The sequence below is a fragment of the Bombina bombina genome, chromosome 1 (genome assembly GCF_027579735.1).
Source record: "Bombina bombina isolate aBomBom1 chromosome 1, aBomBom1.pri, whole genome shotgun sequence".
Classification (NCBI taxonomy): domain Eukaryota; kingdom Metazoa; phylum Chordata; class Amphibia; order Anura; family Bombinatoridae; genus Bombina; species Bombina bombina.
The window spans coordinates 840,184,047-840,201,558 of NC_069499.1; the positions used below are offsets into that span (position 1 = coordinate 840,184,047).

Sequence of the window (17,512 nt, forward strand, 5' to 3'; positions counted from 1 at the left end):
AGGGTACAGGGTAAAGTAACAGACATTAACATTAGTGTACAGGGTAAAGTAACAGACATTAACATTAGGGTACAGGGTAAAGTAACAGACATTAACATTAGGGTACAGGGTAAAGTAACAGACATTAACATTAGGGTACAGGGTAAAGTAACAGACATTAACATTAGTGTACAGGGTAAAGTAACAGACATTAACATTAGGGTACAGGGTAAAGTAACAGACATTAACATTAGGGTACAGGGTAAAGTAACAGACATTAACATTGTGAACTATTGCAGGCCCATTTATCAAGCTCCATACGGAGCTTGAAGGGCCGTGTTTCTGGCGAGTCTTCAGACTCGCCAGAAACACAAGTTATGAAGCAGCGGTCTAAAGACCGCTGCTCCATAACCCTGTCCGCCTGCTCTGAACAGGCGGACAGGAATCGCCGGACATCAACCCGATCGAATACGATCGGGTTGATTGACAGCTCCCTGCTGGCGGCCGATTGGCCGCGAGTCAGCAGGGGGCGGCGTTGCACCAGCAGCTCTTGTGAGCTGCTGGTGCAATGTTAAATGCGGAGAGCGTATTGCTCTCCGCATTTAGCGAGGTCTTGCGGACCTGATCCGCAGTGTCGGATCAGGTCCGCAAGCCCTTTGATAAATGGGCCTGTTAAACTTAGTAATTATGGGCAGGAGTAAATTCAAGTTCCAGGAAGTTTTTCTTTCCTGGAACGAGGGAAGGATTTATGATATTCTGGGCGCATATATACTAAGAGATAATGTTGCATGAGCGGTAATATCTGCAATGTTGGTGACTTGGGCTGCATAATGACTGGCACCATCAGCGCAGAGCTATTTGACTTGAGAACATTGTGCAATCTAATATCCCAATAGGATTGCTATAACTTATAGCACAATCATAAAGACAAAGAAAAGTACATAAAACCTATAAACCTCTGCAGAAAGAGGTATACAAACTGGTTGAAAAAGTTAAAGGGACAGTCTACACCAGAATTTTTATTGTTTTAAAAGATAGATAATCCCTTTATTACCCATTCCCCAGTTTTGCATAACCAACACAGTTATATTTATATACTTTTAACCTCTGTGATTATCTTGTATCTAAGCCTCTTCAAACTGCCCCTTTATTTCAGTTCTTTTGACAGACTTGCAGTTTAGCCAATCAGTGCCTGCTCCCAGAAAACTTCATGTGCACGAGCACAGTGTTATCTATATGAAATACGTGAACTAACACCTTCTAGTGGTGAAAAACTCTTGAAAAAATGCATTCTGAAAAGTGGTGGCCTTCAAGGTCTAAGAAATTAGCATATGAAACTTCTAGGTTAAGCTTTCAACTACCAAGAGAACAAAGCAAAATTGGTGATAAAAGTAAATTGGAAAATTGTTTAAAATTACATGCTCTATCTGAATCATAAAAGTTTATTTTGGCCTAGACTGTCCCTTTAACATTGCATGACACAATTGTATTAATGAGCCAATTCGTCTCCAGGCCTCAAGAGCATTTGGTATTAAAAGTAGTATAGATATATTTTGTCAGCCCCAGGCTTTAGTGTTGATGATGGACAAAGTCTTACTATAGGTACACAATTTTCCGTTTGAGGTATAGTCAAGATGTTTCATTTGCAGGAAAGGTCTCATGCTAGCTTTATTTGTTATTCCTGCAATGGTACTTAGTGGTCGTGTATCTCCGCTCTCATTATAAATATCCTCAGGATAAAGACTATTTTCTTTGGAGAGACCGGTATAGTTAATATTAATAGACCGGGAGTGAACCTGTTTTCCAATTGCAGCCTCCCAGGAGCCCCCCACAAACTCCAACAAGACTACCATTAGTGATAAGTGTCCTCCCGTCTGAAGGAATTTGCTTAGCAAGCCGGTAGTCTCTTTATTAGTAACATTATAATTGAGGTGTTTTTTCCTTCCGCGGCCTCCTCCAAGGACCTGTCCATACAGTTGGCGCTCTTCCTTGTGAAGCAGCTACCCAGAGCTGAGACTCGCACCGCCTGTACTGTGTGGCATTTTTTTTTAGTTTCAAGGTTTCATCGGCGGGTTCAGTTGTCATGTTCTTAATGGAGCAACAGTTCAATAAAAAAAATCGAGCGGAGCTTTATCCATAAGCTTTCGGCAGATTTCTTCAAATTTAGCCATGTGGCTTTTTGAGCCTTCTTGTGTTTTCTGCTTCCCATGCGGTGGCCATTTTGATCCTGATTCAAAAAGGATCCTTTACATGTATGATGTGTGATCTTTTCCCTTGCGTCCCTTCTTACCGGAGTAAGGAATAGATGAGGTCTGTGCAGGATTGTCAGGATGTCTAGAGATGGCAAGAAACCTCAGGGTAGCGCTGCCTACTGTGAGCCGCCGCCCTAGGCCTCTTTGTCTTAACCCGGGCTCCGAAGTCAAAAATACAACATAGAGTAGGTTATATAGAGCACCACTATATGAGGTGTCACCTTAGTGATCCGAGAAAGTGTGATTTCTGTAAAGTTTCTCCTGTTATCGGCGGTTAATTAGAGATTCTGCCGGAGCTCAAGGAGAGTGCAACTGGTCTGTATCGCTGTTGAGACACGCCCCCCAGACTGCCCCTTTTTTACAATAATTCCGCCAGGAAAGCCCCTGTGAAGGTTGGCGTGAAAAACCACGTCTAATCTGGCAAAGCTTAGATCAGTATGATAGAGACATAGCAGCAATTTAGCATACTTCTCTGATTTATTTTACACATAAATAAGACTATAAAATGTTTTGTATTTTGCAAAGTTTAAGTTTCCTTAATTAAAGTCTTATGGGCCGAATTATCAAGCTCCGAAAGTAGCTTGATGACCCTGTTTCCACGCGAGCCTTCAGGCTCGCCAGAAACAGCAGTTATGAAGCAGCGGTCTAAAGACCGCTGCTCCATAACTTGTCGGCCTGCTCTGAGGCTGCGGACATCAATCTGCCCGATCCTATATGATCGGGCTGATTGACACCCCCTGCTAGTGGCCAATTGCCCGCGAATCTGCAGGGGGTGGCATTGCACAAGAGGTTCACAAGAACTGCTTGTGCAATGATAAATGCCGACAGCTTATGCTGTTGGCATTTATCGATGCGCGGAGGACATGATACACTACATCGTATCATGTCCGCTCACAGTTTCATAAATCGGCCCCTAAATGTTCCCTGCACAAAATGTATAGTGTTCCTTTAATTGAGATCTCCCAAACACTCTAAGATTGGGGAGGTTTTAAGTAAGTTGTAAAGGAGAGGGAATGGCAGATAATGTGCATTTGGCCCCTTTACATTATAATGTATTCCTTGTTTCAACCTGGATAAACAAAAAGTAAGGGTAACTAACATTTCAAGTTGATTTTTAAAATTGTATACAGAGTACTTCTGGGAAAAGGCAAGTAGGGATACCTGCCTAGGTGTGTTCATTTCCTATGCAATACTTCTATTGCTTTTTTACGAAATTAAGGATTTTAATCTTGTTCTTTTATCTCCACTGTAACTTAAATTCATCCATCCAATATCAAGCTAAAATTAGCAAATATTAAAAATGTTCCATTTTTATTGCACAAATTATTATGTTAAATTATATTATTTTTTGCTTTGGATAGCAGAACATTAGAAAATGCTGGCAACAATGTACATTTACATATATACATACTGTGTGTGTGTGTGTATATATATATATATATATATATATATTTATATATATATATACACACACACACAAACACAGTATATATATATATATATATATACACAGTATATGTGTATATATATATATATATATATATATATATATATAATACATTTTTATCATTAAGTTGCATTAAAATATAAACTAATACATTTGGGACAAACCTAGGTGAACATTAAAAGCCTCTTTTTTTTGTTGCTATATTTAATATTTTTAGGTCTTTGAAGAAGGAACGTTCCAGTATTTAGCCCCCCTGAGCACAAATGTCCCCATTCTGTCATGTGGTGGTCTTGCTAAGCGCTGGCTGGTACCAGGTTGGAGATTGGGGTGGATTCAAATCCATGATCGGAAGGGAATTTTTGGAAAGGAGGTGAAGAAAAATCTATTATTATAGGGACACCAGGCACTATAGAAATGCTAATTCTTTTTATTTATTTTTTGAGGGATGTGGGTGTTTTTTAGGTTATCAATTTGGCTAATTTTTTAGTGTAAAATTGCTTATTATTAATTTAACAAATTGATTGAGCTGGTATTATTTGTAACTGACATTGCTTCCTAACGCCATCCAATATAGCAGGGTTAATATAAGTGTGTTTTGCTCTCAAAACAAAGGTTAAACTAAAAAAATGAGTCCTTCTAGCTGTTGAATTTAGTAAATGAAAATGGTTCTATATTGAAGAATGAAGAATTATGAACTTTATATCTATCGCTCTTGATATGCAACAGGAGCAATTTCATTGCATTTAAGTGCAGCTGGGATAACGAATCAATGGTAACCCATAAATTGCAAATAATTACAGTACAATGTCATTGTACAGCTTAAGAAGCTATTTTTAAAGGAGCTAAAACAATTGTATAATATCAATTATATTGCTACAACAAGCCTATTATGAATATGTTTCCTGATTACATTTTTCAAATGCCCAACTGCCCTCCCTTTAAACAGACAGTAAACACCTTAAGATTTGTATATAAAATGTTTAGTTATGAGCAATGAAATAACTTTGCCATATATTTTCATTATTTGTTTTGCCCCTTTTCATGTAATTTAGCTCTGAAAAAAGAACAATTTCTAATTGTCAGGATTTGAAATGCACATCCTGACTTCAAGGATAAATCTGCTACATATCTGTCCCTAAGTGCCTTGATCAGATAAAAATGCAGAACAATTAATTTTATATTTAAACTTTGTGACAGTGGCTAGCCTTGTTGTCTGTGGGCTAAAGCCCAGATTGGCTCCTTCAAATAAGGCAAATGGTTGATGGAGTTTGGTTATTGAGAAATAATTGTAGTAGAAAGGATGTTAGTGTGTGTTTTAAAAACATTAAAGGGACATAATACTCATATGCTAAATCACTTGAAAGTGATAGTTATGGTAAAAAGCTGACATAAAAATATCACTTGAGCATCTCTATGTAAAAAGGAAAATATTTACCTCAAAATTTCTTCAGCTCACCAGAGTAAGTGCTGTGTAAACAGTTATACTTCAGCTGCTGTCCAGCTGCAATTTGGAACCCCCCAAAAAAACAATTGCCAATCAGCATCAGCAGTGCTGAGGTCATGCATTGCTTTTCTGTGATCTCATGAGATTTTAATGAAATCCCATTAGATTTCATAGTATACTTCCTTAAAGGGATAGTAAACCCAAATATTTTCTTTCATGATTCAGATAGACCATGCAATTTTAAGCAGCTGTCTAATTTACTCCTATTATAAATTTTTCTTTGTTCTCTTGGCATCTTTATTTGAAAAAGAATGAAAGCTTTGGATTTGGCCTCTTTTTGGTTCAGTACCCTGGATAGCCACCCAATCAGCAAGCGCAACACAGGTTCTCAAGCTAAAATGGGCCGGCTCCAAAGCTTTAATTCCTGCTATTTCAAATAAAGATACCAAGAGAACGAAGAAAAAATGATAATAGGAGTAAATTAGAAAGTTGCTTAAAATTGCATGCGCTATCTCACTGGTTTTAAAACCTGCCCTCAGGCCTCCCTAACAGGCCACATTCTGAACTAGACTAGAGCACAGGTGAAACAATCAGCTGAGTAATAAACATGTAAACCAGTGCTCTATCTGAATCATTAAAGGGACACTGAACCAACATTTTTTCTCTTGTGATTCAGATAGAGCATGAAATTTTAAGCAACTTTCTAATTTTACTCCTATTATCAATTTTTCTTCATTCTCTTGGTATCTTTATTTGAAATGCAAGAATGTAAGTTTAGATGCTGGCCCATTTTTGGTGAACAACCTGGGTTGTCCTTGCTGATTAGTGGATAAATTAATCCACCAATAAAAAAGTGCTTTCCAGAGTCCTGAACCCCCCAAAAAAGCTTAGATGCCTTCTTTTTCAAATAAAGATAGCAAGAGAATGAAGAAAAAATTATAATAGGAGTAAATTAGAAACTTGCTTAAAATTGCATGCTCTATCTGAATCATGAAAGAAAAAAATTGGGTTCAATGTCCCTTTAAGAAAATATTTGAGTTTACTATCCCTTTAAATTGAATAGAAAAATAACATGACTGTGCCTGCACATGACAGATGCACACTCAAAAGTCCTGGAGCTAGCATACTGATTGATTGCTTAAAGTCTCTTTACCACTGTAAAGAGACTTTAAGCAACCAATCAGGATGCTGAGTGTGAATACTTAGGAAATTTTGAGGAAAAATATTTTTCTTTTTACATAGAGATGTTCAGGTGATATTTTCTAGCCAACTTTTCACAGTTATACTGCATCATTTTACAATGCTGCTTCAACATTTCGGTATCATGTCCCTTTAAGACTTGACTGATGTGTTATTCTATAGCAACACAAGAGAAATGTCTTGTAATTACAAAGTGTTTAGTCTTAATGCCTGGCATTGAATCTATGTATTTATTTTTTAGATCAGGGAAGGCCTTGTGAAACTGAGTCAGAGGATTCTTGGACCTTGTACAATTGTTCAGGGGGCCCTGGAACACATACTCAATCGGACACCACGGGAATTCTATGTGAACACCGTCAACTTTATCAAGGTACAGCTGACATGATCTAGCAATGAGTTTCCATTGGAGATTGCTATTGATAGAGGATATTTAAAGGGACAGTCTACACCAGAATTGTTATAGTTTAAAAAGATTGATAATCCCTTTAATACACATTCCCCAGTTTTGCATAACCAACACTGTTATATTGATACACTTTTTACCTCTGTGATTACCTTGTAGCTAAGCCTCTGCTGACTGTCAGTTCTTTTGACAAACTTTTAGCTAATCAGTGCTGACTTAAATAACTCCAATGGAGTGAGCACAATGTTGTTTATATAACACATGTGAACTAGCAGTGTCTAACTGTCAAAAACTGTCAACATGCACTGAGATAAGAGACAGCCTTCAACAGCTTAGAAATCCACATATGAGTCTACCTTCGTTTAGCTTTCCACAAAGAAAACAAAGCAAATTTGATGATAAAAGTAAATTGGAAAGTTGTTTAAAATTGCATTCCCTATCTGAATTATTAAAGTTTATTTTTTGACTAGACTGTCCCTTTAAACCAACATCAGCACTTTTTGTCATGGATTTAGACAATGTTTCATGCAGGTGGTTTGTATGCAAAGCACCTGATCTCATCTTCACAAGCATCAAGATGGTGACTACAAATTCACTTTGATGTAGTCTAACAAGACCAGTTCACTGCAACCATTGACTGGATTCTGAGTAAGAATTTGTAACTTAGAATCCCTTAAAGACATTATAGAGCCCTAGTTGAAATGAACAATTTTTGAGCCAGATCTCCATAAATGAATTTACTTCAACTGAATTTCTTACTTTTTAAAAGCTACATAAGGGAATTTGTTTATAAATGTTGAGGCTAAACTGAAATGTTATGTATCAGTTGCATCTGAGAATTCCAAGTATGAGGAGGTAACGTACAGGGTCTGGATATATGAAGCTCCACAATAAGACATTTTACTCAAGAACTGTTTTACTCACTTTATGCTACTTTTTTTTACTGTATAAACATATCTACATTTTCAAAATACCATCTGGGGGAGCACATACCAACATAGGTTTGTTCATTCCAACAAAAACAGATGAATAAATCTTCTGTTAATGTGGTAACACATAGAACTACTTTGTAAAATGTGTATATATATATATATATATATATATAAAATCCAATTAGCACGTGTTCCAGCACTCCAGCATCAACTAATAATGAAGCACCTGGGTGCAATCCTCAATGGATTGTAGATAAGAGCTAGGAAAGGGAGGGCACTCTCAGGATTTATATACATCAGTTAGTTTATTGTTTATAACAACAACGTTAGAAAGTCATAAGGATAGGTCGACGTTTCAGCTTACATAGAAGCCTTCATCAAGATAGATGAACAACTGTTAAACGAAGAAGAAAAAATAACAGATTTCAAAACACAAAACACAGCATCAATACGTAATCCCACCACCAAATTGTTTGCAGGCAGAAAAATAAACCCACAAATAATGAAAATAAACATAGAAAAAATAAAAATAAAAATAAGGCAAACCCATACACATAGCGCTAGGAGATACAACAATACAGTCCCTCCAATACTCTCAATCTGCTCTGGATAACTTAGCAAGCAAACAAAGCGTATGTAACCCAATTGTAGGTAAAACACCATACGGCTGCACAGTTTATGTGTTATGCAAAGTCCGGTATACGCTGGCCTGCCATATACATAAAAGACCCTTCAAAAGAGACTAGCAAGTCCCCATACCTCATTAGAAACCGCCTCAGGCTCTGAGACCATATACAGTTGTTCTAATGTTTCAAAGCAGATAGGTGCACCATACATAATACATTATACATTTAGCAACGAAAAAGGCACTATATCACTTCCTGATGCTCATTTATCTTGCATCTGACAACCTGACATTGCGTGCAGTAGTCACCCTGGACCCTACCTTCAAAGAAAACCATTATAATGAGAATATGCGATCCCATCCTTATTTTGTTGTATACTCTGGTTTATACAGTAGCTGAATGCAGTTACCTCTGGTTTATTATGGCTTCCATTCCTTATTTACTATGTTATTTACATCTGTGGCACTTGCCAATTCTAAGCATCCATAGTGTATGTATTTATGGTCGTTTGTGGAACGTTAATTTCTGGGTTTTCACATCTGTACACTGTTAGTCATGTCTTTGACTATGTATTTATGGTTGTTTAAGTAACGTTAATTTGCTCTGCACTATAATGAGAATATGCGATCCCATCCTCATTTTGTTGTATACGCTGGTTTATACAGTAGCTGAATGCAGTTACCTCTGGTTTATTATGGCTTCCATTCTTTATCTACTATGTTATATACATCTGTGGCACTTGCCAATTCTAAGCATCCATAGTGTCTGCTGTTGTGGTAGCAGCTGAACATGGTTATAATTGAGTTTAATAGAGTATCCAGCACTGTCTGCACTTCTCTGTAGTTGATACAGCTGCTACAGGTGTGTTTTTGACACACCCCTATTGCCAACCAATGAGAGCCTGGTGATCAGGGCTAGCTGCTGATTAGTGACGGCACATATATGCCTTATGTGATTGTCTCATCTGATGCATTCAGCTAGCTCCCAGTAGTACATTGCTGCACTTTAAACAAAGGGTACCAAGAGAATGAAGCAAATTTAATATTAGAAGTAAATTGGAAACATATTTGAAATTGTATGATCTGTCTGAACCATGAAAGAAAAAAAAATGGGTTATATGTCCATAGAATTATTCCATAGAACAAACGTTAGACAATTCTAGTAACAGTTGTAATTCTCTGATAGAATACACTTTACAGTTTCTTTTGTTATTAAAGGGACACTAAACACAAAATGTTTCTTTTATGATTCAGATAGAGAATACAATTTTAAACAACATTTCAATTTATTTCTATTATCTAATTTGCTTCATTCTTTAGATATCCTTTGTTAAAGAAATAGCAATTCACATGGGTGAGCCAATCACATCAGGCAGTTATGTGCAACCACTAATCAGCAGCTACTGAGCCTATCTAGATATGCTTTTCAGCAAAGGATATCAAGAGAATTAAGCAAATTTAGATAATAGAAGTTAATTAGAAAGTTGTTTAAAATGACATGCTCTTTCTAAATCATGAAAGAAAAAAATTGGGTTTCATGTCCCTTTAAATCATTTTTATAAGTGAAAAATTAGCACATATAAAAACAACTAAAGATGCAAATTAAGATAGATTTGAAAAGCAAGAAACATTCTTCACTTAGTAAGAAAAAAATGCTGGTGTAAAATAGCATGGTGCATAAATCTAAAAAAATCCGGACCTGTTTTCAGCCCTCAAGCCTGAGGGTGAGATGCACAAGCTGTTCAGAACTGCTGGTGCTAATCATATTTGATACCACACCTAACCTCATTTATCATTTAACCTCATAAAACACTTTGAGATGATAATATAAAATTATAAATCGTATATATATATAAAAAATAGTCTACAAAATACTTTATTTATTTTGTCCCCTATTCCTGTAATTCCATTTAAAATTGTGAGCTTTTCAGTTCCTGTTAGAAATTGAAGTGCAGAACACTGTTATATTCCACACAATCATTGGCTACACACTCTAGTGACCTAATTAAAACTGTTCCTAATTGGCCACAGCAGAGAAGGTAACCTAAGTTACAACATGGCAGCTCCCATTGTTTTATAGGTACTAAAAGTTTGCAACTATTGTGTCAATATTTAAACAGCTAATTTTTTGGATCCTTCTTTAAAATTTGTACTTTTTGTGTTTTTACAGTCTAATGCTGACCTGTGCTACAATGCTCTCAGCTCTGTCCCTGGACTCTGCCCTGTTCGGCCAGCTGGGGCTATGTATCTAATGGTAAGCATTTATTTGCTGCAAGAGAGAAATGTACCAGTCAAAAAAAATATCTATTCTTTTGTAACTTTTCAGACCTCCTACCTTTCCTGATATTTATACAGTGAATGCTAGGTTCAGAAGCAGGAGGCTGACATTTGGATGTTTGGATATATATCCACTAGTTATTTGAAATTGTGTAAGAACAAATAACTGGACTTCTGCAAATGATTAATGATGCTGGAAACTGTCTTATTCTGGAATATTTCATATGCATTTTTATCATCAGTACAGTTTTATGTGATTTTTTTTTTTGTGTGTGAATGAATTATGGTGTGTGTGTAGGTATATATGCATGTATACTGTGTATGTGTGTCTGTAAGATAATTTTATTTATTTTTTTCTCTTTGTAAGGTTGGTATTGAGATGGAACACTTTCCTGAGTTTGAAAGTGATGTGGATTTCACTGAAAAAATGATCTCTGAGCAGTCAGTCTTCTGTCTCCCAGCTAAAGTAAGTAATCTATATGAAAACAAATCTGTAAAATACAAAATGACTCCTATTCCATGCAGGGTTCTAATATATTCTGTTTCATTCTTAACTGGAGTAATCCCAAACTTTTCAGGAATCTTAGAATACTCCTCTTCCTGACATATTTGTTTTATGGCTGAATATACTCAAAATGATGCCAGAAAGAGGGATCCTCTTGCATTCCCTAAATATTCAGTGGTTATTTTAATAGAGAGAGAATATTTGATTTATCTTGTTATTTAGAAAATGGGCAAAAATTACCCAGGAGAAGTGACCTAGTCTGCCTAGTAAGCCAGAATTCTCCTTTGTGTTCCCAAATGGAGATGGCACTCATTTGTACTTTGCTTTTCCGCCTTGGATCTAATATTTCCTGTTTCATAAATCTCATTTTAAATTTGAATATGATTCTTCACTTTGTTCTGCCAAAAACTGTAACATTGAGGGTTAAGCAACCCTGCACCAGTCACCAGTTTGGCACAGAAAGGGTTAACTGACCCTTTCCACCTTAACCAGTTTGTCACAGTCTAGGCACTCCATGCAAGCCTATGACTTAGTTCAGTGGATGCAAGGGTTAACAAACTCACCTGTTCTAGAACTAGAAACAAATCTTAAACTCCTCTTAAATGCCACCCACCATAAGATTATTATATGGGAAATCCTAAAGAAAAACCCAGATTAACAGATTAAAAAATCCTAAAACACAGTTTGGCAAAAAAATCAATTAAAAACTACCAGTCTCTTCAGTAACGTGGTTAAAATATAAGACAAAGGCAAAACTTAACAAAGGAACATTTATTATGAATAGCAAAGAGTCACAGTGCATTTATAGAGTTAACAAACAATTACACAAAGCAACATTTTTTTTCTTAAAATCCCCAAAAAGGAGAAATATAACAGAACCTAAGGGAGTTGTCAAGTAAAGTTGGACACTTCCACGCAGCCTCCCATGTAGAATGACAAAATTATATTGCTGAAATCAGTTTTTCTGTGGCGAGGCTTCTGATCAGGGAGTAGCCACCTCCCTTTTATGGCAGGCCATAAAAAGCCCTGCAGCCCTGGCTGAAGTTAGAGAATATTTTATAATTTTTAGTTATGTAAATACAGTACACATATATCCTTAGGCAAATCCATTGTGACATCATGAGGATTATTTTGATACCAAACACGACATGTCTGTCATCTTTTGGTCACCCTCTAACATAAAAGTGATAAAAACACGTCTTAAGATATCCTAGTTTTTTCTACTCCAGTTGACCTCAGTCTCTGTCTTGAATTGATATAGGACATTGTTTTTTGTTACTTTTTTTGCCTCATAAACATGACAGTAACTTTGATCGCTTAAAGGGACAGTCTAGGCCAAAATAAACTTTCATGATTCAGATAGAGCATGTAATTTTAAACAATTTTCCAATTTACTTTTATCACCAATTTTGCTTTGTTCTCTTGGTATTCTTAGTTGAAAGCTTAACCTAGGAGGTTCATATGCTAATTTCTTAGACCTTGAAGCCCACCTCTTTCAGATTGCATTTTAACAGTTTTTCACCGCTAGAAGGTGTTAGTTCACATATTTCATATAGATAACACTGCGCTCGTGCACGTGAAGTAATCTGGGAGCAGGCACTGATTGGCTAGACTGCAAGTCTGTCAAAAGAACTGAAAAAAGGGGCAGTTTGCAGAGGCTTAGATACAAGATAATCACAGAGGTTAAAAATATATTATTATAACTGTGTTGGTTATGCAAAACTGGGAAATGGGTAATAAAGGGATTATCTATCTTTTAAAACAATAAAAATTCTGGTGTAGACTGTCCCTTTAAGTTGTCTTTAATGTTGTTGACTTTTTAAGACCCTTTTCTTGGTTTTCTCCTCATGGTCAAAGCTAGATTTGTAGTGTAGAAGTTTTTAATTTCTCCAACTTTCCTTTCAAATTTTGTTAAAAGGGACATTTAAAACAACATACTGGTGTTTTAAAGTGCTGTCTTTTCTTCTCTGGAAAATGCTGAAAGCACAGCTGTAATGAAAACATTTTTCACTGGTCTTTGAATACATGTTCTCTCATTCTCTGGAATTACTTGGAAATGGAAGCGTGCCTACAGTGAATCATGAACCTGTACCTGAGTAGTGCATGGGAACATGCACAACACATATTATTTAGTAAATCAAATACTATATATAGGATTTTCTTTCTAGCCCTCTTTATAATTTTGCCTAAACTATTTATTTTTTATTTGCAGTGTTTTGAATATCCAAACTACTTCAGAATTGTCCTTACAGTTCCAGAGGAAATGATGCTTGAAGCCTGTAGTCGTATGAGTGAATTCTGCAAACAACATTATCAGGGTGGGGAAGGGTCTCAGGACCTAGAATGTGATAAATGAATCGTCCATACTCTGTAATATTGTAAATAGTGACTCCACTACAGTAGCCCAAGCTACTCCACTACAGTAGCCCAAGTAGCTCAAAAGTTTGCATACCCTTGGAGAATTGGTAGTATATGTACCACTTTTAAAGAAAACATGAGTGAGCAGGCAAACACATTTCTTTTATTTCTTATGGGATTCATATTCAACTGTAGGTCATAACAAAATGGCAGAATCATAAAACAAAACATTGCAACATTTGAAAAAAAAAATTACCCCTATTCAAAAGTCTGCATACCCTTAGTTCTTAATAATGTGTATTAGCATCAATGACAGCGTGCAGTCTTTTGTAATAGTTGTCAATGAGGCCCCGAATTCTTGCTGGGTGTATAGCTGCCCCTTCGTCTTGACAAAATGCCTCCAGGTTATGAAAAGTCATTGGTTGTCTTGCATGAACCACACGTTTGAGATTAAAGGGACAGTCTAGTATAAATTAAACTTTCATTATTCAGATAGGACTTTTAATTTTAATCAACTTTCCAATTTACTTGTATCATCAAATTTGCTTTTTTCTCTTGGTATTCTTAGTTTAAACATAGGTAGGCTCATATGCTAATTTCTAAGCCTTTGAGGGCTGCCTCTTATTACATGCTTTTTAAATCTCTTTTCAACACAAAGAGACAGAAAGTACACGTGGGCCATATAGATTACACTGTGTTCAGGCACAGAAAGTTATTTAAGATCTAGCACAAAACAATGCTACATTTAAGACAATAGATAATAAACAGTCACAGTCATGTGATCAGGGGGCTGGAAGAAGGTTCCTAAATACAAGGTAATCACAGAGGTAAAAAGTATATTAATATAACTGTGTTGGTTATGCAAAACTGGGGAATGGGTAATAAAGGGATTATCTATCTTTTAAAACAATAACAGTTCTATGGTAGACTGTCCCTTTAAGGTCAGGAGACTGTGATGGCCTCTCCAGAACCTTTACCTTTTTCTGCTGTAACCACTGGACGGTCAACTTGGCCTTGTGCTTAGCGTCATTGTCATGCTGGAAAGTCCAAGAGTGTCCCATGCGCAGTTTTCGTGCCGAATAATACAAATTGTATTCAAGTATTTTCTGATAACATGCTGCATTCATCTTGCCATCAATTTTTACAAGATTCCCTGTGCCTTTAGAGTTCACCCCCCCACCCAAAATATCATTGAGCCACCACCATGCTTCATAGTGGAGATGGTATTCTTTTCGCTATAGGCCTTGTTGACCCCTCTCCAAACATTCAGCTTATGGTTGTGACCATAAAGCTCTATTTTGGTCTTGTCACTCCAAATTACAGTGTGCCAGAGGCTGAGAGGCGTGTCAAAGTGTTGTAAAAACCCATTTGCAATATTGTAAAAAAAAAATGTTGGCATTGGCTCAGTAAAGGCTTCTTACTGGCAACTTGATCATGCAGCTAATTTTTGTTCAAGTATTGTTGTATTGTGCTCCTTGAAACAACCACACCGTCTTTTTCAAGAGCAGCCTGTATTTCTCCTGAGGTTACCTGTGGGTTTTTTGTTGTATCCCGAACAATTCTTCTGGCAGAATTTTCCACTTGTTAATAAGTGAACAGTACTGATTGGCATTTTCATGGCTTTTGATATCTTTGTATATCCTTTTCCATCTTTATAAAGTTCCATTACCTTGTTACGCAGGTCTTTAGACAGTTCTTTTCTCCTCAACATGTCTTAGCATCTCAGTGCATGCACGTGAGAGCTAACAAACTCATTGACTATTTACACACAAACACTAATTGCAATTGAAAAAGCCACAGATATGGGAAATGAACCTTTAATTGCCCCTTGTGTGTTTGTAACAAGGCCAAACATTTTAGGGTCATTTGATCAGGGCCATTTGGGAGATTTCTTAAAAAAAAGAGCCAAACAACTATGAGATAATAAATGGCTTCATATGATCACTATCCTTAAATAAAAGACAGTTTTTTGGCATGATCAGTCATATTTTCAAAATTAATGCCAAAATTTCACGATTTCTGCCAGGGTATGCCAACCTTTGAGCAAAACTGTATGTAGGATATGTTTATTTGATCAATATTTTTATTCAGAACTCAATTTCATGTTATATGTTTTAACTATTATATTTGAATTCAGACCAAAATATTGGTATAAAGCAAGTTGAAACTCCATAGCGTGTAGTTAAGGCTTAAACTCCACCAATTATTTTAAAAAATTTTTTAAGTATTTAATGACTTATGTTTGTATTTATCAAGATTACTCAGTGTTCAGACTTCTTAAAACTGAATTTCAAGTTTTAGGTTTCAACAAAAATACAAATAATTACCATAAAGTCCATCAGTTTAATTTAGATAATACTCCATAAGTGTGAGGTATTGTATCATTTCTAAGGTTTTATTTACAGTCATTTTTATGACATAACCAGGCTGTAAGTAGGAGACATTCTGTTAACTAATAGTGCTTCTCTATGGTTTTTCTATCCACTGAATCTTAAAGGGACATGAAACCCAATTTTTTTCTTTCATGATTCAGATAGAGAATACCATTTTAAACAACTTTCTAATTTACTTATATAATCTAATTTGCTTCATTCTCTTGATATTCTTTCCTGAAAACCATATCTAGATATGCTCAGTAGCTTCTGATTGGTGGCTGCACGTATTAGCCTCATGTGATTGGCTCACCAATGTGCATTGCTATTTCTTTAACAAAAGATATCTAAAGAATGAAGCAAATTAGATAATAGAAGTAAATTGGGATGTTGTTTAAAATTGTATTCTCTGTCTGACTCATGAAAGAAAATGTTTGGGTTTAATGTCCCTTTAAACATGGTACACATTATTCAGTATAAATTATTTCCAGTGTACCTAATTTATTTTTTGTTAAAAAAAAAATAATAATAAAAAAAAATAAAATATATATATATATATATATATTCCTCACATTTAAAAGCAAGTAAAATAAGGGGGGGGGGGTCAAATTATTTGTATTTTCTAACAATTTGCAGTTACAGGCAGATAACATTGGATATCTTTAAATCAATCTTATTCAGATTTAAATGTACTATTCAGTTTCTGCAGTTCAGCTCCTCTCCCTCTCTAATGTGCAGTTTTTCGGTGGGTTTTTTGATAGTTATTTACTTTGCATATAAACACAATGCCTTGAATTTTAACATTATCAAGAGATAACTTGCTTTGTTCTGTAATGCTTCTGAAGCTTAAGTATGCAGTGTTAGAAACATCTTGTTTTAAAATGCTCTTGAATTAATTTGAGTCCCAGAGATAAAATTATTGCAATGTTAAATATGCACATTTTATTCTGCAATTTGAATTTTGATATATTGATAGTAGTCGACTCGGATTTCCATTGTCAGATATTTTTTTGTCTCACGAAGTACCTATAAATCATTTATTTGCATATAATATTATATATGATGCAATATTTCAAACTTCTGTTTCTGTAATGTCCTTTAAATGCATGCATTTCATATCTTATATTATTCTAATGTATATTAGTAAGTTATTGTATTTTTTTTAAGAATAAACATTCTAAAACTTTTTTCTCTCTGTTTTTTTTTTTTTTAATTCTTTTTATTGAAGAGAGCTTGGGCATACATCATGTAAACAAATATATACAGATATGTTGAAGTTATATAAGGACACATTTAAAACATTCCTAGTAAATATTGCAAGGAAAACATGTAAGTCTCAGTAGTTAAGAATAAAATACATGAATTGCAGGTATATATCATCATGGGTTGGTTTGTTTCATATCTGCGTATAGGTAAGAAGTGAGCTTCCACGACATGCGAGATAATGAGTTATAATAAAGGTATATATGAAAACTAATTCCAGTCAAATAAAACAGGTATCAATTGTACGTTTTCTCAGTATCTGTTACCCCAGCTCTCATTTTTTAACTTTTTTTTTTTTTAAACTAAACTAAACCAAACCTAAAAATAAAAAAACTAAACAAAACTTGAACTTAAGACAATTGAGTCCCATGACATTACACTCATCATAAAGATACCAAGCATTGCGTTATATAGTTGAGAAAGATACGGTGGTGTTTGTTAAGGAACAACATCAG

The 17,512-nt window shown here is 35.5% G+C and overlaps 1 protein-coding gene across 1 annotated transcript in view; it reads left to right on the top strand.

Annotated features, from left to right (window-relative positions):
* The window catches only part of TAT (tyrosine aminotransferase), a 38,884-nt gene extending 21,903 nt beyond the window's left edge, over positions 1–16,981 (top strand). The window contains exons 8-12 of the mRNA XM_053699460.1: positions 3,896–4,048; positions 6,564–6,692; positions 10,453–10,536; positions 10,927–11,025; positions 13,277–16,981. Coding sequence (XP_053555435.1) covers positions 3,896–4,048; positions 6,564–6,692; positions 10,453–10,536; positions 10,927–11,025; positions 13,277–13,420 — 609 coding nt within the window. The 3' untranslated portion in view covers positions 13,421–16,981. The remainder of the gene's footprint in view (positions 1–3,895; positions 4,049–6,563; positions 6,693–10,452; positions 10,537–10,926; positions 11,026–13,276) is intronic.
* The last annotated feature ends 531 nt before the right edge of the window (positions 16,982–17,512 follow it).